At 51.7% G+C, this 21,403-nt stretch overlaps 1 protein-coding gene across 2 annotated transcripts; it reads left to right on the plus strand.

The window, feature by feature from the left end:
- The first annotated feature begins 11,982 nt into the window (after window positions 1-11,982).
- Window positions 11,983-21,368, plus strand: ZYX (zyxin). Of its 2 annotated transcripts, XM_014787673.2 has the most exons (10): window positions 11,983-12,125; window positions 12,251-12,470; window positions 12,927-13,126; window positions 13,277-13,369; window positions 13,488-14,018; window positions 18,408-18,528; window positions 18,680-18,849; window positions 18,971-19,149; window positions 20,078-20,198; window positions 20,790-21,368. In XM_014787673.2, the coding sequence occupies exons 2-10, from the start codon at window positions 12,263-12,265 to the stop codon at window positions 20,892-20,894; spliced, it is 1,728 nt and encodes a 575-aa protein (XP_014643159.1). In that variant the 5' UTR covers window positions 11,983-12,125; window positions 12,251-12,262; the 3' UTR covers window positions 20,895-21,368. The 2 variants fall into 2 exon arrangements, with proteins under 2 accessions (XP_014643159.1, XP_087288184.1); XM_087432058.1 differs by lacking the exon at window positions 11,983-12,125 and having other exon boundaries at window positions 18,381-18,528.
- Window positions 21,369-21,403: the final 35 nt, after the last annotated feature.

Below are 21,403 nucleotides of genomic sequence, written 5' to 3' on the forward strand. Positions count from 1 at the left end.
CCTCCCCTGGTCCTGCCTCCGAATCACAGCCTGGTGGCTGATGCTTCCTTACTACCTGCCAGACTTCTCTGTCACCAGGTAACAGCTGACAGCCCATCTCTTGGATTCCTGAATATACTCCCATTCTGGGTTCCCCTACCCCATGCCTTCCCTAGCTTTGGGGATATCCTGCAACCTCATCTTGGATTCCTTCTGCAGGTGCTTTCTTGGATGAGGATCTGTTTTTGCTGCAAAGTCTAACTGCCTGGAACCTTTCCTCCTTTCCTGCAACTAGTCCTGATTCTAAATGGTGTGCTTGATACATAATGGATCCGTGTAGCACCATATCTCAGCGCCTTCCAATTTGCCATCTCCTTCTGTAAGCATGCTTCCCAGGTCCAGAGAGGACAGCAGAAGCATTTTCCTGACAGTGGAAGAAGAGCAGGGGCTACGCAGGGCACTAAGTGCGGATCACTGAGTGTTAGAACTGGACAACACCTGAGAAATCAAGTCTGTTGTTGTACTTTCACAGACAAGGAACATTGGTCTCTTGGATTTTCACAGTCATACAACTGGTAAGTGGTTTAACCATGACCAAAATTCAGATCCTCTAACTCTTTTCTAGCATTATCTTCCCTATCCTATGATGCCTCCCTAAATCTATGGTGGATTATTTTCTGGTTTTTATTGTAACACTAAACACTGTCGAAATATGCTCAGTCCTCATGCTCCTTTCGCTCATGTAGATGGATCAGCTCCTTTTGGATAAAATGAGGTAAAAAGAACATTTTTCTAAGAGGGTAGATTTCATGTTAAGTGTTCTTACCACAATAAAATTAAACAGAAAAGAAAAGAACGTTGTTTTAACTTGGGCATTCCAGAGCTAACTGTTCTCTTGTTCTTTGTGTTTAAGAATGGGTGTGTCATCCTTGTGTGTATGTTCATATCATTGTTTGGTTAAGGTTTTTTCATGGCAATAAGCTGAGAGGGGACAAGGCTTTACGTTCCTGGGTGGTAGTGAGGGTGGGCATCCACTTGAGGGCTGTTCACTCACTGAGTCAGTCATGATTGTCCTGACAATTGGCAGTGGACCCACCCAGATGGGAAAGCCCAAAAGAGACTAGAAACTTTGAACTCCAGGTGGTGTGTATGTGTTTCTCTCGAGTAATATGTACCCATTTTAGAAAAATTTAAAAATGCAGACAAACAAAAAGAAGAAAATCAAAGTTATTACCCTATTTCTTTGTACGTGTATAACTTCTTTGTACATCTATATGTGACGAGGTGGCTAGTGGTAGCAGAGTTGAATTTTATTACTGAGGGTGGAAAATTGTGTTGAGGGAGGGGGTAGGAGCAATTTCTGCGTTCTAAGGTGGGAGCTGGAATTTGCCACTTGATCTTTCTCTCCCTGTGTCTCTCTAGTTTCCTTCACAGCCAAAGTTCTTGAAAGAGCTGCCAACATTCATCTTCATTTCCTCACCTCCGTTCACTCCTCATCCCACTCCAATCTGGCATCTTCACTTTACTGAAACAGCTCACACAGGGATCTCCCATATCCTCCATGTCAGTAGATTTTGTTCGTTTCCAATCTTAACCTGACACATCAGGGGCATTCCACACTGTTGACCACTCCCTGGTCCCTGCACACTCTTTCCTGGTTTTCCTCCTGCCTTTCTGGCTGCTCCTTCTCTATCTTCTTTGCTAGTTCATTCATTCATTCGTTCATTCCATATTACAAGTATTTATTGAGCACCTACTCTACATCAGCATATTCTAGGTGCTAGGGGCCGAAACTCATGCCTTCATGAATTTTACAGTCTAGTGAGAAGTAGCAGGGAGGAGACAGCAATAAGGAAATAAGTGATATAATTTTTTTGGTGTCAAAACACAAGACCAAATTATATAATACATTTAAGGTGATAAATGCTATGAAGAAAAATGAAGGAAAGGAGGATAATAAATAAAGGGTGTCGGTATATGTAGTTTTAAATAGGATGGTCAGGGATGGCCTCGTTGAGAAGGTGTGTTTGAGGAAAGATATGAAGGAGACAATAGAGAGATCCATGCAGAAGTCTGGGCAAGAGCCTTTCAAGCAGAGGAACAGCATGTGCAAGTTCTGAGGTGGGAATGTGCCTTGCACGTTGGACGGACAGCAAGGAGACTGGTGTGGATGGAGCAGAATGAGTTGTAGAAGAAGAACTCAGAGAGTATGTGGGCCTGGTTTGTGTAGAGCCTTGTACTCCGCTATCAGAACTTTGGCTTTCATTCGGAGTGAAATGGAGAAGGAGAGTTTTAATCAGAATAACGTGATCTGAAATAAGACGAAAGGATAACATTGGCTGCTATATTGAGAGTAGATTGTAGAGAGGCAAGATATTGCAGTAAGTCAGGAGAGATGATGGAGGCTCTGACCAAGGAGGTACTGGTAGAGATGGTGAGAAGTGGTCAGATTCTGGAAATGTTTTGATGGTGGTCACCAGGATTTGATGGATTTGGAGTGCCAAAGAAAGAGAAATGTCAAAGATGACTCCAAAATTTTTGGCCTGAGCCAAAGAATGGAGTTTCTATTAGCTGACATGAGGATAATTATGGATAGGACATGTTTTGCGGGGAAAGGGTAGGAATTAAGTTTTGGAGATATTTAATTTGAAATGTCTATTAGATAATCAAGTGGGAATTATGAGTAAGAGGATGGATATATGTCTTGTTAGATCAGAGGAAATGTCCAAGATAGAGATATAAATTTGGGAATCATTAATATATAGATGGCATTTAAAGGCTTGAGACTGGGTATGGTCAGTGAGAAGAGAGCACAGACAGAGGAGAAGAGGTACAAAGACTCAATCCTGGAGCACCCCAACATTTAGAGGCTGAGCAGATAAGCTGAAGCCAAACAAGACTGAAAAGTAAGGACCAGTGAGGTTAGAGAGAAAACAGGAGAATGTGGTGTGCAGAGAGTGAGGTAACAAATGTTTCACAAAGAAGAGAGTAAACAACTGAATCAAATATAGCTGATATGTCAAGACAAGTGGAAACTGAGAGTCATCCATTGAACTTAGCAATATAGAGGTCATTGCTGATCTTGAGAAGAGTTATTTCGGTGAAGCAGTGGGGGTAAAAGATGATTGGAGCAAGTTAAGAGAAAATAGAAGAGGAGAAATTACAGATAGCAAGTATAGAAAACTCAAGTAGCTTTGCTGTAGAAATGAGCAGAGAAATGGAATGGTAGCTGAATGGGAAAATGGGGTTAATTATTCTTTTTAAGTTGGGGCAAACAATATCTGTATACTGATAAGAATGAACTAGTAGAGAGGGAAAAACTGAAATTCAAGAAAGTGCATTAAATGCTGGAGTAACATCCTGGAGCAGGTGAGAGGGAATAGAATCTAGTGCAAGAGTGGTGGAGATGGTTTTAAATAGGACCATGGGTAGTTCATTGTAGCAAGAGGAAGGAAGGCAGAGAGGGAAGGAATGCAGACTCAGGTGGGAGGGTGGATGTAAGGGAAGCCCAGGCAAGGTCTTTCAATTTCTTCAAATTTCTCAGTGCAAGTGGAAGCAAGGTCATTGGCTGTGTGTGAGGATGGGGAAGGAGAAGTTGAAGAGAGAGGAGAAAGTCTAGAAGTCTTCCGAAAGAGTGGGAGAGTGAATGGGCAAGAGACATTGGCATGCTTACCAGGAAGTAGAATTGCTGGCTGACACCTGAAGCTCCTTGTCATGAATTATAAAATGAAACTGGTCAGAAGGGCTGTGTGTTTTCCTCCAGCCCGCTGAGCTGCCAGGGGCAGGTGTGGGATTGGTAGAGTTGGACCGAACCCAGGTGTGGGTTTTGTCCGATGAGTACCACAGAGTGAGAGAGAGGCACAAAGGAGCTGAGTGCAGATACAAGAGAGTGACTCTCATGATTGCCCACAGCATTTAAACTGGGTAAGGAGGGCACAATGGGTGAAGGCAGAGAGAACATAAATTGTAGGTCCCCGTGGGTCCAAGGACTGTCAGGGTTAAGGTAAAAGAAGGCAATGAGCTGGAAAGATACAAGGAGCTGGTTGGAGAAACTGTCACTTAAAATTGAGACTGTGAAGGAATGGCTCAAGGTCTATCTAGAGCTGGGTTGTCCAGTGCAGTAGCCACTAGCAATGTGTGACCACTGAGCACCGGAAATGGGACTAGTCTGAACTGAGATGTGCTATAAGGGTAAAATACAAACCAATTCCCAAAACTTAGTAACAACAAAAAAAAAGAATATAAAATATTTATTAATAATTTTAAAAATATTGATTACATCTTGAGATGGCAATATTTTGGATATAATGGGTTAAAGTATATTATTAAAGTTACTGTCACCTGTTTCTTTTTTAGTTTCTTTTTAAATTCCATATGTGGTTCACATCATATTTCTACTGGTCAGTGTTGGTTTAGGGTATTACCGGGTTATAGCGGTTGGGGTAGAACAAAGTCACAGGAGGAGAGATGTTCAAGGAACAGAGAGGCAGGGCAAGGAAGGATCATCTGTGTGATAGTGAAATCACATTAATATTAATAGCAAAGTCGTTTTGGGGAGAGTGCCAGGAAGCTAGGACATAACAATGTTCAGGAAATGAGGATGAATAAGCCAGGGTAATGATGGCTGTACAAGGACTGGCAGTAGGTCTGTGAGCTCCAGAGGGCACCCTCGACTGGGTTTAAGAGTTGGGCAGGAGGGCAAGATGTGAGGTGAGCTGGGAATGTGGGGCTTCTTATGGTGACTGACATAATGGGGTTAAGGGGCTTAATGCAATTAGTTCTGGTGGTCCCGAGGCAGAGCAAATGGAGGCAAGGTGGTGAGTACAGGCAGATATGGGGAGGAGGTGTCCTTTCTTCACTCCTGTGGGGAGAGTCACGCCTCCCTCTTCCACCTGTCCATCAAATGCTGTAATCATCAACGCCCATCCTAGGCCTTCTCAACTTCTCATGCAATACTTGCTTGGAGATTTTTTCAGCCAATAACAGCTTCAAATTACTACTTGGAGGCCAATGACTCATAAATGTGTATCTTGGGCATGATTCTCTCTGCTCTGCTCTGGACCTGGATATCCCACTGCCCACTGTACACCCTCTCATTCTCGGCATGTCCAGAATGAAACACACAATCTTACTCCCAAACCTGCACCTCTCTGCAGAGGGCACAGCACTCCAGGAGGTACCAGCCGGAAGCCGGGCTGGGTCCACACTGTCTCTTCCTCTCCTGGCCCCCTCTACCCCCACCTCAAATTCAATCCATCACTAGGTTCTGTGGATGATTTCATGTCCTAAATAGTCCTCTAATCTATCCACTTTTGTCCATCACCACAACCCCCCGTTTGCACCTAGAACCCTACAATAGCCTCTTCACTGGTCTGTCCATATCTGTACTGGACCCTCCTGTTATTCTCCACATTGCCCCAACAGTGAGATTTTCAAACTTCCCAAGTCTTTTCATGCCATTCTTTTCAACCTAAACGTCTGCAGTGGCTCCCCACTGCTCTCAGGACAAGGTGGAAACTCTTTACCATGGTCTGCATCTCTGCACAGCCCCCTCTCCAGCCCTCCTGCAGCCCATGCCCACACCCGCCTCAGACACCCCGGCCATGCCTGCCTTCCCTCAGTGCTCACATGGACTGTGTCACAGCCATTGCAGGGCTTTGCACCTGCTGTTCCCTCTGCATGGAATGCTTTTCCCTCCCACTTTGCTTAGTTAACTCCTGCTTATCTTTCAGATCTCAGCTTGAACACCCATCCCTTCCCTGATCTTCCCATCTAAGTCACATCCCAATTATGTGCTCTGTCACAGGCATCCTATAGCTCTCTCCTGAGCTCCTTGTACCAGTTGCAGTTTTAGATTCGTTTGTGATTGTTTGACTAATATTCATCTCCCCTAGTAGACTCCCCAGGACATGAGCCCTCCAGGAGGGCTGGGACCATATCTGTTTTTGCTCAATATTATATCCCCAACACCTCATGCCCATAGTAGGTGTTCAATAAATATTTGTTAAAGAAATGAATGATTCAAGATGATTCTAAAGCCCTTAAGCTTTACGAAACATAGGGCCTCCCTTGATCTAGTATGAGATTTTCACGGTTCTAGAATTCGATTTCAGTCAGTAAATGTATATAAGGCTGTGGCTTGGTGGCAGGCACTGCGCTGGGCCTCCTATGCTAGGCTACTGCTGAGCATACGATAACTTTGCTGGAACTGGGCAGGTTGCTCTATGGCATAAGTGTCCTCTGGTAGCATCTCACACTTGGGTACAAAGTCCTGTCTCCCAGCTTGCTTGAGCATGTTGAGAAGTCTAGGTGGGACGATATCTGCTGTTCTGGGTGGATCCCCTTCCCTCTTTCTGAGACTGACTCTCCGTCCATTTGCAGCATTCATCATATCTCTGGATGGCAGGTAAATAACAACCTGGGCGGCAGGAAGAGCAGCCTGAGGAAGTGAGCAAGCTCTGAGGGTTTGCTCAGGATCACCCACTTCCAGTGTCAGGTTAGCCTGGTGGGCTTCATCGTATTAGATGCACCTTATTAAAGGGAGTGGAGGGGGCGGGAGCCAGTAGAGAAACATAGTACCTCTCACCTCAAGCAAGCTAGGTTATCTGTCTATATTTAACCCCCCACTCCCCGAAATGTTTCCTCCCTATAGTGACTTAGTCGGCTATTTGCAGTGACAAACACTCGAGCTTCCAGGCCAGGCTCTCTCTGATTTCGATTCCCCTGGGTTCAGGGAGAAGGAGGGCAGCAGATGCTCCACTAGCGGCTGCCTTGGTGCCAGCAACCTGCCTGTGCTGCTGTTGGTGCCCTGGGTCTCTTTTCCTGTCTGCCCTTCCCAGCTCCCTCGGTTGCTGACTCTTTGCCATCTGACCATCTGCCTTGCTCTCCCCCCCACAACCAGCACACATTTCTGCCTTGCTGATGCCTGCAGTGCCTTTGGGTGCCCATCTGGTTCAGACCTTGGGATGTATGGACCCCTGCCTTCTACTGCTCCTCTACCGCTCCCTAGGTGCCCTGTGTAGGCTCTGCTCACTGCTGCTTTGGACCTAGTAGGATAATAATGAGGCTTGAATGGCAAGAAGTCCACCCAGCTACTAGAATTCATGTAGCCACACCAAGCAAGCACTATTAGGTGGGTGAAAACTTTTTTCTGATCTTAACACTTTACCTTCTTATATTAAAATATCTACTTAAGTGTTGTTTCCTCTAGATGGAGAGTTTCTTCAAGGCAAGAACTGGGTTTATTTATCTTTATATCCAGAGTACCTAGAATGTAGAAATTATTGGTAAATATTGGTTGAACTGAGGTTGGGGAATGGAAGAGAAAAGTGCACACAGAGCATGATGTCCTGATGTCAGCCTACTGGGCTGATCCTGGAAGAAAGGAAGCAAAAGGGAGCATCTGTGGTTGTCAGTCCATCCCTTCCATCGGTGGTGGCCCCAGAGCAGAGCAGGAACCTGCTCTTCCTTGGCTTTGCCACAAAAATCCCTTGGTCTTGCTGGGTGCTTCACCACCCCCACCCCCATTCCCACTCAACCCCTCCATTGTGTCTGCAGCCCCACCAGTGAGAGATTCTTTTGTACTGACAAGCAGATGTAAGCAGGACTAGGAGAGGGGTAAATCTGGGAGGAAGTAGGAAAGCTGCAGAACACGTGAACCCAGTACTCAGTGCAAGAAAACACTCTGATATAAGGAAAAAGAGATGATGGCTCTATCATTTCTTTACTTTCTTTTCCTTTTTAAAAAATTATAAAGTACTACATATTCATGGAGAAAAAGACAACAGCTATAAAAGCCTTCTGCTTTCCCCCAATTCTATACCCTACAGCAACCACTGTTAACAATTCTTTGAGAAGCCTTCTGGAAATGTTCTATTATACAAAAGCATATATATATAATGTATATGTATTATATATAATATAATATAAATATATTTATATTTAATATATTTGTATTATATATAAATATATAATAAATATAAATATTATATATGAATATATTTAATATATTTAAATTTAATATATTTAAATATATAAAATAAATATATATAAATATACATATAAAAGTCACATATACAAAACATGTGTGTGTATACACACATGCAGATGGACAGATAGAGATAGAATTTCATGGTGCCATGTGATGGAAAAAGAAAATGGTGGCACAAGGACTTAAAGTGGGGGATGGATTTGGAGGCTGATCTGAAGAGGCTGTTGATTCACTAGGCTGAAGCACCTGAAGGGAAGAAACGATGGACTGCAAGGATGTAAGTGGGGGGCAGGGGTGTCTACAAATAATAGAATATTTGCATTGCAAAAATTTTTTTTTGCAGATTAGGAGGTGAAAAATCCAACATCTAGTTGGCCTTGGTTTTTTCTTAACTGAAAAATGAGATAATAATATACATTCCTCACAGGTTTATTGTGAGGATTAAATGGGGATAATATGTTTAAAAGCCATAAAATAATATGTTATGGCCTAGTGGTTAAGATTCAGTGCTCTCACCACCATGGCTCGGGTTCCTTTCTTGGCCAGGAAACCATATCACCCCACTGTCGGTTGTCAAGTTTCAGTGAAGCTTCCAGACTAAGACAGACCAGGAAGAAGGACCTGGCCACCCACTTCCAAAAAAATTGGCCATGAAAACCCGATGAATAGCAGTGGAGCATTGTTTGATAGAGTGCTGGAAGGTGAGAGGATGGCACAAAAAGACTCTGCTGTACACAGAGTCGCTAAGAGCTGGAATCCACTCAATGGCACTAACAAAAAAAATGTGTTTAAAGTGCTTAGTATTGTGCCTAGCATCACGTCCTAAGCTTTATGTAAGTGTGTGCTGTTACTGTTGTTGTTATGGTGGTGGTGGGTCCTGCTGTTGCTGGAGTGCCCAGCACAGCGCCCCACACATAACTGACCCTCTGTCCATCTGCAGCCAGCATAGGGAAAGAACCTCAGGATAGCATCCGAATTCATTTTTTGCCACTGCCCTTGTTCCTCCCTTTTTTATTTCCTTGACTGCTTCTAACTTTTTTTGTGTGTGTGTGTGAGGAAGATCAGCCCTGAGCTAACATCCATGCTAATCCTCCTCTTTTTGCTGGTGAAGACCAGCTCTCAGCTAACATCTATTGCCAATCCTCCTCCTTTTTTTTACCCCAAAGCCCTCAGTAGATAGTTGTTTGTCGTAGTTGCACATCCTTCTAGTTGCTGTATGTGGGACGCGCCCTCAGCATGGCTGGAGAAGCGGTGCGTCCGTGCGCGCCTGGGATCCGAACCCAGGCTGCCAGTAGCGGAGCACGCGCACTTAACCGCTAAGCCACAGGGCCGGCCCTAACTTTTTACTTTATGTTGTGTACCCTTGAAGAAAACTTTCTGGTACCTGGTGGATATAAATCCTTGGAGGTGTGTAGAGATGTTTTAGATCCCAAAGGTCCCTGCCCATTTTCTTATTTCCTCTCCATTGCTTGTCCCCACGGTGTTGGAAACGATTAGGTGAGAATAGGTACTTACTTGCTACTCTTCACACATGCTACCGGAGGGGAGCAATTACAATTGCTCACTAAGAAAAAGACCTAAGAATCATTAGGGCTGCTCCTGTTCACTGTGTGCATCTTCATAGCATTGACCCTGCAGTTCCACTTGAGACATCCTGGCCTCGGGGATCAGTCCTTCTGGGACTGATCTGGGATACTCTATGTATTTCTACTTGTATTTAGAATGGCTGGCTTAAAACTCTCAGCTTTAATATTCTGCATCCTGAATGCTCTTAGTTGTCAGAAAAACTAAGCCTGCCTACTCACTCTTCTATTCTTGATTTATAAATAGGTTCAGCTGCCTAACAATTAAACATACTATATTTTGCACATGCACTTTCCTTAGGAGACATTTAGAGGGTAAATGGCTTTTACTCTTGTGACAGTATCTGGAACTATCTTTGTAACTTTTTTTCCCAAATGGGCGATGAGACTTTTGGTCTGTAAAGCCCAAGATACAATTTCCAACATGCTCAGAAAATCCAGTATCAAATTTCTAGCAGATCTTCATAGGGACAGGCCCAGGACCAGCTTATACGTGTCAGAGAAGGTCTGCTCTGCATGCTTTATATCATACATGGCCACACATGCTAGCGGCTGTGAGAAATACCAGTGACAAAGACAATAAGACACCAGAGAAAAGAAAGATCAGTGGGGTCTGAGGAGGAGATGAAGATGTAGTCTTAGGTATAATTAAGTATTTGATAAGGTTGAAGGAAGGAGAAGGCATTGCATACACCAAAGCCCATGAAAGATCTGCCTCGCAACTCCGAAGGGGACATATGGGGAAAACCACCTTAGGTTAACTGTCACAATTTCCATTCTGGGCAGAACTGGGACTTGAATAATAGTGAGTATTATATAGCACTTTCAGATATGGAATTTCATTTATTTCTCCATATAATGCAATAAGGTAGGTGGATTAAATATCATGACTCTTTTACACACGGAGAAAATGAAGCAGAGAGAATGAGGAGACTTGTCAGTTAGTTTGGGCACTGGAGCTGAGCCTCTGCACGCTGACCTCACTCTGCTTTATGGTATCCAGGACTGCTCCACCTGACGCCAGCGTCGAGGGGAATGAGCTCTGACATCAGAGCAGTCAAAACCCCAGTTCTAGTCCAGACCCCGCGGCTAACCGGGCTTGACCCAGGACCCATCTCTTAAGCTCCCAGCCTGTTTTCTCAGGCATGGTAAATGGAAGGGGTGAGTCTGGACGATCTCCAGAACATAGCCCAGATGCTCGTTGACAGTGGGGTGTAGCCCATTTGGAGGGTAGGGACCGAAAATACTGAGTAGGGTGTGCAGGAGAGGATTGCCTTAGATGGCAGTGAGGGCTGGCAGCACAGAAGGAGAGAAAGGAATCGCCTGAGGGTGGTATACTGGTCTTAAAGGCCATATGACTCCATAGTTTGTAGGTGGTGAGTGTGGAAGAATTCAGGAGGCAATTGGTAAGTTTCCATGTTCAATTAAAAAAAGAAAAAAAAGAAGGTAGGTCTGTCCCTTTCGCATAGCCTAGGGCACAAGAGTCCAACGCTGAGGAATCCGGTCGGACCAGTGGAGGGCTCCACCGAGCGCGTCTCGGAAACCCCCGATGGCCGCACCGCCCCCCAAAGGCTCCTTGAGGGGTGGGCGCTGGTGAACTGTCGAAGACATGTCGCCTGCGTCCCCGCCCGTCCTCCCTGGCCCCAAGTCCGCCGGCCGCCCTCACCTCCGCCCCGCCCTCCCACCTCCACTCCCCGGCCTGGCGGGCCCGGACTCTCCCTCCCTCAATGTTTAACTGATCTGCAGGCGGGGGCGCGGGTGATGCGAATTCCTAGAAGCCTTAAGAGGCTGCCCAGGATTTGAAGTTAGGATCCCCCAACGACCCTTGAGGTTCGTGCTCATGCCACACGACCCCACCCCTCGGGTGACAGAAGAGCCTAGGCGGGGCGTGGGCAGCGAGAACGCCCCACTCACCATCCCCGTCCACCCTGGAGCCCAGTTCCAGCCCAGTCCTGCCAGTCCGGGCTGACCCGGAGGGCATCTTGGACTCGCGGCCATCAGCTGGGTGGGGAGGTGGAGGAGCAGCTGGAGGTGGCGGGGGCAGGTAACGGCAGGCCGGCAGAGGAGGGCGCTGGGCCGGGGCGGAGGCGCAGTTGGTCGGCTTCGGTATCTCTGGGGCACCCGCCCGACCTCCGCCGGCGTAGCCCGGAGTGGGGACAGTGAGTCAGATCCCGGACACCCGCGAGTCGAGCGGGGCCGGGGGCAAGTCAGGAAATGACATCAGAGGCCTGTGCTTGGGGAGGGGTGGTCTGGGCCGGGCCGGGGGTGGGGGTGGGGGTGGGGGCGGGGGCGGGGGCGGGAGGACCTTGGCGGAGCCTCTGGCCCGGGGGCAGGATCAGGGCCCCTTCCTGGGGGAGTTTCCTGCCTCGTCCGCCCTCCCCCCCTCTCCCCGCCCCCTCTCCGGGCCGCTCCTTGTATGGTCTTGGCGCCGCTCTCTCCCCGCCTCCTCCCTCCCTCCCTCTTCCCCGCGTCCCTCCCTGCTTGGCTGGAGGCTGCTCGGGACCGGGGCGCAGAGTCCGCGGACCCGGAGCCGAGGCGGCCACCGAGACGCGGCGCGCACGCTCCGGCCCGCGGTGAGGCTCAGGGAGCCGCCCGGCGGCCGCCCAGAGGTGGGGCGGGAGGCGCCAGGGGAGCCGGGCCCGCGTGGGGGTCCTCAGCCGGCTCGGCGCCGCGTAACCCGGCCCCCTACCCCCTGCAGCCCGGCCTGGCCATGGCGGCCCCCCGCCCGCCTCCCACGATCTCCGTCTCCGTCTCGGCTCCGGCTTTTTACGCCCCGCAGAAGAAGTTCGGCCCGGTGGTGGCCCCAAAGCCCAAAGTGAATCCTTTCCGGCCCGGGGACAGCGAGGCTTCCCCGGCCGCCGGGGCCCAGCGCGCACAGATGGGCCGGGTGGGCGAGATCCCCCCGCCGCCCCCGGAAGGTATGCGGCCTGGCTTGGGGGGGAAACCCGGCGGGTGCCGGGCTGGGGGCAGTGGTTTCGGGAATTTGGGGATGTCTGGAAAGGTTGCAGCAAGGGGGCTGGGCGCAGCCACCCTGTCCCGAGCAGATGTTCTTACCTCATCGTGGAGCTCATGGCTGGGAGCCAGGGCTCCTGGGACCGTTCCAAGTCCCCCGCCTGGGGGCGGGAGGCGGGGGTGTGGGGCACGAATCTTCCCCTCTGAGTCCGTTTTCCGAAGTGTAACGGGAGCTACCCCACTCGTCGGCCGAGCCCCCGGCCTTTCCTGACCCCCTGCTCCCAGGGAGTCCTGCATCCCCTTTTCCTTCCCATACGTTCCAGGACCCCTGAGAGAGTTCTGGGTTAGGAGTGGAGAAGGAGGGGAACTTGGGGAAGGGTAGAGGGTACCTTGCTGACTGCCCTCTGTGCTTCCTACCCCAGACTTACCCTTACCGCCCCCTCCTCTTCTTGGGGATGGCGACGACGCTGAGGGCGCCCTGGGAGGTGCCTTCCCACCGCCCCCTCCCCCGATCGATGAATCGTTTCCCCCTGCGCCCCTGGAGGAGGAGATCTTCCCTTCCCCGCCGCCTCCGGTCGAGGAGGAGGGAGGGCCTGAGGCCCCCATACCTCTCCCACAACAGGTATGGAGGCCCGGGAGGGGCAGCTACACTGGGACACCCCGGAGGGAAGTGAGGAGGGTCCTTTCCTCTGACCTCCCCTGCACCTCTGCCCTGATGGGGTGGGGTGGAAATGGAGGACTGGGATGGGTGCTCTGACTCCTGACTCTCTAGCCCAGGGATAAGGTGAGCAGTATTGATCTGGAGATAGACTCTCTGTCCTCGCTGCTGGATGACATGACCAGGAATGATCCCTTCAAAGCCCGGGTAAGGGATAAGAGAGGAGGAAAGACAGACCTGGGAGGAAAGTCTGGGGATGGAACTAGGGAGGGAGGGCAGCACCTTCCTCTAACCACACTTCCCTCCCTTTCGCCTCCCCTTGCAGGTGACATCTGGATATGTACCCCCACCAGTGGCCACTCCATTCATTTCTAAGTCCAGTACTAAGCCTGCAACTGGGGGCACAGCACCCCTGCCTCCTTGGAAGTCCCCTTCTAGCTCCCAGCCCCAGCCCCAGGCTCAGGCTCAGTCTCCCAGCCAGACACAGTTCCATGTGCAGCCCCAGCCCCAGGCCCAGGCCCAGGCCAAGCCTCAGGTCCAGCTCCAGCCCCAGGCCCAGCCCCATCCCCAGCCTGTGCCTTTGGCTAACACCCAGCCTCGAGGGCCTCCAGCCCCACCTCCTGCCCCTAAGTTTTCACCAGTGACTTCTAAGTTTACTCCTGTGGCTTCCAAGTTCAGCCCTGGAGCCCCAGGTGGACCTGGGTCACAGCCTACTCAAAAGTTGGGGCCCTCTGAAGCTCCCTCTTCTACTGGCACAGGCTCCCCTCAGCCCCCCAGTTTTACCTATGCTCAGCAGAGGGAGAAGCCCCGCGTGCAGGAGAAGCAGCACCCAGTGCCCCCACCAGCTCAAAACCAGGTGAGGGAGGGTGGGAGGACCAGGCTGAGACAGGGGGCTGGGGTGGGGGCTAAGTTAGGAGCCAGAGAATGAGGTTGATGAGGAGAGTGGGGTGGGTGTGGGAGTGGTGGGATAGGAGTTTTCCACCTCTAGGGGGTGGTCTGGTGGGACAATGGTGAAGAGAAAGCTCTCCTGGAGCAGGGCCTGGCAGGGTCTGGGGCTGGGTGGGGCCTGACTGGGAGTGGGGAGAGCAGCACAGGCTCTGAATTAGGAGGAGGACCTGGTGGCCCTTCCCTTGCACCCTGCCCCAGACTGTTAAAGGGAAAGGATGAGATCATAACTAACCTCCGTTCTTCCCCCTTCTTGGATTCTTGAGTTAATCTCTCTGCTCCTCTGAGGCTCTCATTGCCCGAGGGCCCATCTGGTGCTAAGAGTCGCAACATTAGTAAACTCTGGCCGAGCCAGCCTCTGCTGAGTGCCAGGCACTGTGCTCTGTGCCCAGGAGGGAAGAGATCTCTCAAAGAGCTTAGGCCTGAGGGAGTCCGTGGACCTGGGATAGAATTCCCACTTGCAACTCACAAGACCCTAGGCAAGCTAGGTGATCTTTGAGCCTCAGTTTCCCCTTCTTTAAAATAACAGTATCCACCCCATACGATGGTTGTGAAGATTAAGTGAGCTAATGCATAGAAAGTGCTGGGATCTGTATCTAGCACATGAATGCTCAAAATAGAAAGGTTATCATTCCTCCCAGACCATTCCTGCCTTCCAGTTCAGGAGAGGAGATCTTCTGAGTTGAAGGGACCCTGACGGTCATCCAGTCCAACCAGCCATAGAGTAGCTGATAGCGTGAATGTGTGTGTGTGTGTGCAGGCACGGTATAGGATGAGATGCCAAGTGTCAATGAGTTTTGCAGAATCCTGTCTTACAAGAACTCCAAACAGGGAGTCACCATTGGGGCTGGCAAGTGAGGACTGGCATCATGGCGCTGGTGTGCCTTGAAGGATGGGTGGGATCTAAGAATCCAGAGAGGAGAGGGAAGGGCATTCGGGTGGGAATAGCATGAGCAAAACTCAAGGGCACATGTACAGCCAGGGTGTTTGGAGAATAGAAAGTAGAAGGTTCCTGTGGGAAAATTATCAAGGTATACTTAGAGAGGTAGGTGGGGGCTCGAGGGAGGAGGAAATGAAATAGCACACCAAGGGAGCCTGTAGGTACTAGAGAGTTGTTAATGGTTTCTGAGTAGGTGTGTGGTCGGGTCGAAAGGGCTGGTGACAGCTGTGCTTTTGGAAGCTTTTGGGAAAGTTTTTCCAGCAGATGTGTGGACTGGAGGTAGGAGGTCAGTGGTGTGTTGGGGTTTACTCCTGGGCAGCCGCAACATTAGTTGAAGTGAAAAATAAGGCCCAGATATGAGCTGTTGCAAAGGAAGAGCCTCCAGGACGTGGTAACCGATAAAGCAGTTGGAAGAGGAGGGGGAGGAGTAAAAAACAAATGCCCGTGTGTGTTGGAGAATGACGGTATTGTGGACAAAATAGAGAAGTTCAGAAGGGGAAATGGTTTGGACGGGAAGAGGGGTCCAGCTGTCAACATATTGAGCAACAGATTCCAGATATCAGCTGGAACTGTCATTCAGTTAGAAATGGAGGACCGCGTTTTAGGAGAGGGCCCGGACTGGACGTGTGCATAATGCGTGGTCGTTGGGTATAGTGATACTGAAGCAGCAGGCGCTGATGAGACAGCCTGAGGATGTGTACACAGGAGGAGCTGAGGGCTTGGGCAAGAACCTTGGGTGATGCTCATGTTGACCCTGTGGGAGGGGGAAGCAGAGCCCTCAAAAGGACGGAAGAATGGCAGAAGGAGGAGGTGAGTCTCAAGTCAGGGTTGGATCTCAGAGAAGAGAAGGTGATGACTGAGGAGCTCTTCAGTGGGGAGTTTGAGGAGGATAAGGACTAAAATAAGGCCAGAGATTTGACTATTCAGGAGTCGTGGATGGCTGTGGGGTGGCCTTTTTGTGCCCTGTACTGGGGACAGAATGAAAGGAGTTGAGGAGTGAGTGGGTGGTGAGAAAATGGAGTTGCCAGAGTAGCCTGCTCTTGGAGATTGGCAGGGAGATGAAGGACTAGGGGAGGGACTGTGTGTGTGTGTGTGTGCGTGCGTGCGCGCGCGCGCGTGTGTGTGTGTGCGTGTGAAAGAGAGAGACAGAGACAGAGAGAGAGATTTCTTCAAGTTAGGGGAGGAGGGCTTAGGTATGTGTGTGAACCAGGAGGAAGAAGCCGAAAGAGGAGAGTTAATGATGCTCGAGAGCCAGGCGGCTCCTGGGCTGGAATCCTGGAGGAGAGCGTGGTGACGCCCCCCAGAGGCATTCCCAGAGAGCAAGGACAGAGTCGCCACAGTATTTTCTGTAGAGAGGAGGAACGATGAGGGAGCTTGAGCTGGCTGGCTTCCATCTTCTCAACCATGCAGGAGGTGAGGTCATCGGTGAGAGCAAGGGGGTGAAGCAGTTGGGGGCTCAGGAGATGGAAAGGTTTGGAACAGCTGCTGTGGGGAGGGCGACTGAGAATCCACAGGAGCCAAATACCAGACAGCCGCGCTGAGGCTGGAGGGCGCGGAGGGCGCTGCAGTGTTCTGGAAGCTCACTCTGCAGTGTTTAGTGATCTCTCCACCTACTTTCTGCAGCTTGGAGGCAGAAACAGGAAGCGGGCAGTGGCGTGACCCGGGCTTGAGAGGTGGCCTTATGTGGTGGCTGAGGGTGGCACAGTGGCCTTGAAAGCCTTGTAGAAATAGATGGTCAAGGGGCCAGGCTTGGGGGAGGCAGGCCAGAAGTGCTTGATGCACAAAGCTCACCGGGGGGGGGGGGGGGGGGGGCTGGGAGTCAAGGGAGGAGCTGAAGCTTTTCTGAGTAGGTTCATTTCCTAGGTATGAATGAGGGAAGAGGGGGAAGGGAGTGGTTGGGAGGCCAAGCCCCAGGTCCTGGAGGCAAAGAAACCAGTAAATCTCAGGTCCAAGGTGTCCCATGGTGGAAAGTGCCTGAGATGGAGGAATATTTGGAGCCCCTGGAGTTGAAGAGCCAGAGGTCTGAGTGCCATGGGTGTTGAAGCTGTGATATTGATGCTGGCAGGCAGAGAGGGAAAACTGCCTGGATTGAGTGTCCTGAAGGAGCGTGGTTATCCACGAAAGCTGATGTCTATGAGTAGTTCGTACTTCCAGAGATTGGAATAGGCATTTCAAGTGGCACCAGAGAGCAAGGGCTGGCTGAGTCCGCTTCCTCTGTCCCCAAGATGCCAGGAAGGGAAGATTGTGAGAGGAAAAGGTGAAGCTTACATTGTGGAGGAGGATTTCAGGGGACGAAGTCAGTTAAGGGCAGGAGGTGGCAGGAGTCTGAGGGGAGAATGGCTAAGAGCTGGGGCACCTATGGATCTGTGCTTCTCCGGGTGGTTGCAGCTCTGGATGCAGACTGGGATGTGAGGGTGGTGGAGCCAGGGCGGAGGGGAAGGTGGCCATGGGAGGAGGTAGCTGGGAGGCTTTGAGGTTCCAAGCGTTATGGGAATGAAGGTATCTGTAGGTAGAACATTCAGTGACGGGGGCCACAGTCCTGGGTCGACTTACCCGGTAATAGAGAAGACCAACTAGTGTTCCTGTTGCAGTGTCTCTTGGAAATGCTGGTGCAGGTCAGGCAGCCCCTGTGGCATCTCCTCCTGGGACTTATCAGGGTTACTGGCAGTAACCCCTTAACCCCATCCCTACTCTCAGTCTCCAGATCTCTCAGGAGCCCCTAAATAGCAGGGGTGGGCTGGCCTAGGGAGTGGCCTTTCTCTGAGGCCTACTGAAGAGGGAGTGGGGTCGGGTAGTCCAGGAACCCCAGTCTCTGAAGGGACCCCAGGACCTCTGTGTGGGGAGCTGGGGGCTGGGCACCTGCAGACAACTCTGGGCGTTTAACCTGTGATTCCGCCTGTGTTGTATCCTCACGCTGACAGGGGCTGCTCAGCAGCAGGCGGGACGGGTAGGTGTGTGTGCGCGTGGGTGCGTACGCGTTGCGTGCCAGCCTCTTCTGTGGGGGGCCGTGTCCAAGCATGCTCTGTGGAGTTGATGCGTGGCCTGGTGTGTTCGGTGCTTCAGTGACCTGAGCTGCTGTGTATGTGGCTTCCGTCCGCTCAGTCGTTCTGGCCTGTCTGTGACTGCCCAGGGGGGTTTAGGCAAAGCGGGTGGAAGGGTCATCCCCGTCCTTTTTATTTGTGTGGTGCTGGAGGTGGGGGGTTGGTGCAGAGAATGAGGAGCTTTTGGGGTCAAACCTGAGTGTCTGGGAAATGGGAAGGGAGTTAGTCCTTATTGGAAGAAAGTGGGTTAGGTGACTTTGGAGCGTTCTTGGAGGGGGGTGACTCTTGAGAGAATATAAAGAAAGTGTTGGGGTTTCAGGTGCGCTCCCCTGGGGGTCCAGGACCTCTGACTCTGAAGGAGGTGGAGGAGCTGGAGCAGCTGACCCAGCAGCTGATGCAGGACATGGAGCATCCTCAGAGGCAGAACGTGGCCGTCAATGGTGAGCCCACCGCCCACCCGTTGGGACATCTCCCTCCCTCCATTGCTGTGCTGGCCGGTGCCTCTGGCTCTATTCCCTGTCCGAGCCAGCTGACCTCTTGCAAGCTTATGCCCCTCCTCCTATTTATTTCTGTCTTCTCTGGCCTTCCCAGAGTTCTGCGGCCGGTGTCACCAGCCCCTGGCACGTGCGCAGCCCGCAGTTCGTGCTCTGGGGCAGCTGTTCCACATCACGTGCTTTACCTGCCACCAGTGTGAGCAGCAGCTGCAAGGACAGCAGTTCTACAGCCTGGAGGGGGCGCCATACTGTGAGGGCTGCTATACTGTGAGTCAGGATTGGGGCAGGGGGCACCCCCGGGCTCAGCCAGGGGGCGGGGGCGGACGTGCCTTGGCAGCTGGCTGTTGGGTGCCAGTTCCTTGCCAACCTCCTACTGCTACCTCCTCAGGACACCCTGGAGAAGTGCAACACCTGTGGGCAGCCCATCACTGACCGCATGCTGAGGGCCACGGGCAAAGCCTACCACCCGCAGTGCTTCACCTGTGTGGTCTGCGCCTGCCCCCTGGAGGGCACCTCCTTCATTGTGGACCAGGCCAACAGGCCCCACTGCGTCCCTGACTACCACAAGTAAGGACCCACCCATCCACCTTCTGGGCTCTTCTCTGGGTTCCAATGGTGGTTTGCCTGGGAGCCAGGCTGTCCCCTGACCCCAAGATAGCTCTGAACCCCTGGCCTTGCTTTCTGGCTGCACATTCTGTCTGTCGACGGCAGAGACCAGTTCCTCTGGATTTAGCTGTCCAGGGACCTTAGGCCTGGGTAGCAAGTCCTGTCTTCTCCCTGCCCCCCTCGCTGCCCCGGGCCCTTGGCTTGCTGAGGCTCCTTTTGGGTGTGGTCTTGTGTTCAGCAATGTATGCTGGAGTGACTTCATTTCACACACAGCCTGGGTTCTCAGAGTTCCTTTGGAGGTCAGCTGTTTGGAACTCTCCTTTCTCCCTAGAAACAATGTTTATAAGGTGGCTACTTTCTCAAGCCAGCGGCAAAACCCCCTACTGTAGCTTAAGGGTGGTACGGGAAAACCGCAGAGTCTGGCTCCCGCTCTGATGGGGTGTTTGAGGTGTATGTTTTTACGATTTCACCTTGGGCTGCCAGAACTTCACATCCCCCTGTGCACCCCAGCAGTTGGGCAGAGACACCTGCGTGATGGGGGGTAGGCCAGGGTCAGGGGTCCAGGGATGGGACTGGAGAGGGGCCTCTGAGTGTGCTCTCTGCAGGAGCTGCAGGGTGGATGTGACAGGGGGCAAGGACCTGGTGACAGGTTCCTGGGCAGATGGGGCTTTGGGGGAGTGAGGAGAGAGGTGGGAAATTCCCCTTGATAAGGGCCAGTTATGGTGGCTGGTCTTAGGCCTTTCTGTTGAGCTTCCTCCACCTAGAGATGTGGGGCAAGATGGGCGAAGAAGTCTGCCCTGTGGGCACACAACCACCGTCTCATTTCCCTGTGCTCTCATGGGAAGCCCACTTACCCCATTCGGACTCCCACCCACTCTCTGCCCTCCAGGCAGTACGCCCCCCGGTGCTCCGTCTGCACTGAGCCCATCATGCCGGAGCCTGGCCGCGAGGAGACCGTGCGAGTGGTCGCCCTGGACAAGAACTTCCACATGAAATGCTACAAGTGTGAGGTCAGTGGTCCCTGCAGCCCCTCAGGGCTGGAATGGTGGGACACTGCTCACCAACCAGGTGGTGGACAGTGCCAGCCTGGTGGGAATCAGTGCTGCAGTTTTGAGGGTGGTCAGTGGCAGCACCCACGCCCACCAGCCCAGATGCTTCCGTCACTGAAGGAAAGGGGGTGTGGGGTTTCTAGGGGGTCACTTTGAGTTAAACCAAGAATAAAGCAAGAAAGGGAGCCGACCAATGGGAGGGAAGGGTGTTGTGTTTTGTTGTGGCTGGGGTTGGGGCTCTGAGGTGAAGGAAGAAAGAAGGGTCAGAATGGAGTTGAGACAGGTGGGAGAGCCCCACTTCCCTTACTGGGGTGCATGCCTTGGAAGCAGCTTCACCCACTGTCCATCCTCGTGCGGGAGAGGCCTAGGGGGCAAAAGTGAAAGTGGGTAATAGCAAAAATGGGGATAGGAGTGTGGGGGTGTGTGGTTGGGGGACACATACGATGATACCACCTGAGCAGGAAGCATTTGCCTTCCTAATTTAATTTAAAGATGGGGGGTGTGGGGTGCACAGGGGCCGCCCGCCAGTGTGCCCCTCTTCTTTCCTCCCAGGACTGTGGGAAGCCGCTGTCCATTGAGGCAGATGATAACGGCTGCTTCCCCCTGGACGGCCATGTGCTCTGCCGGAAGTGCCACACTGCCAGAGCCCAGACCTGAGTGAGGACTGCAGGCCCATTCCCCATCAGCGGATCACCCACACTTGAGACCACTCCCCCTCCACCTGCCCCACCCCCCTCAGTTATTTTTTGATGTCCAGCCCCTTTCTCCATTCAGATCCCACCCCAGTGTCCCAAGTGCCCTGATCTAGAGCCCCCAATGTGGCTTCGGGCTGCAACAGAGTCCCAGCCCTGGGCTCCCAGCCCTCTCCCATCCTGCAGGGACCACCCACCACCCTCCAGGTACCCCACCTGAGGGGGCGCCAGGTTGAGCGCTGCTGCTTTCACTGCTGCACCGATGCCCTCGGCTGGCCCCTGAGCAGCCTCGTACTCTGCTTGCTGAGGGCCAGAGGCGCCCTGACCCTCTGGGAGGCTGGGCTGGGCTGGGCTGGGCTCACCTGCCTGGACATTCCCACCCGCCCCCATGCTGCCAGGTTGTGGCTACAGCTACAAATAAAAACCTTGTTTTCCAGAATTCTTAGTAGTTGACTCTTCTGTGCTTACAGCCCT

Source organism: Ceratotherium simum, chromosome 1 (genome assembly GCF_057802395.1).
Source record: "Ceratotherium simum simum isolate JZ-2026a chromosome 1, ASM5780239v1, whole genome shotgun sequence".
Lineage (NCBI taxonomy): Eukaryota > Metazoa > Chordata > Mammalia > Perissodactyla > Rhinocerotidae > Ceratotherium > Ceratotherium simum.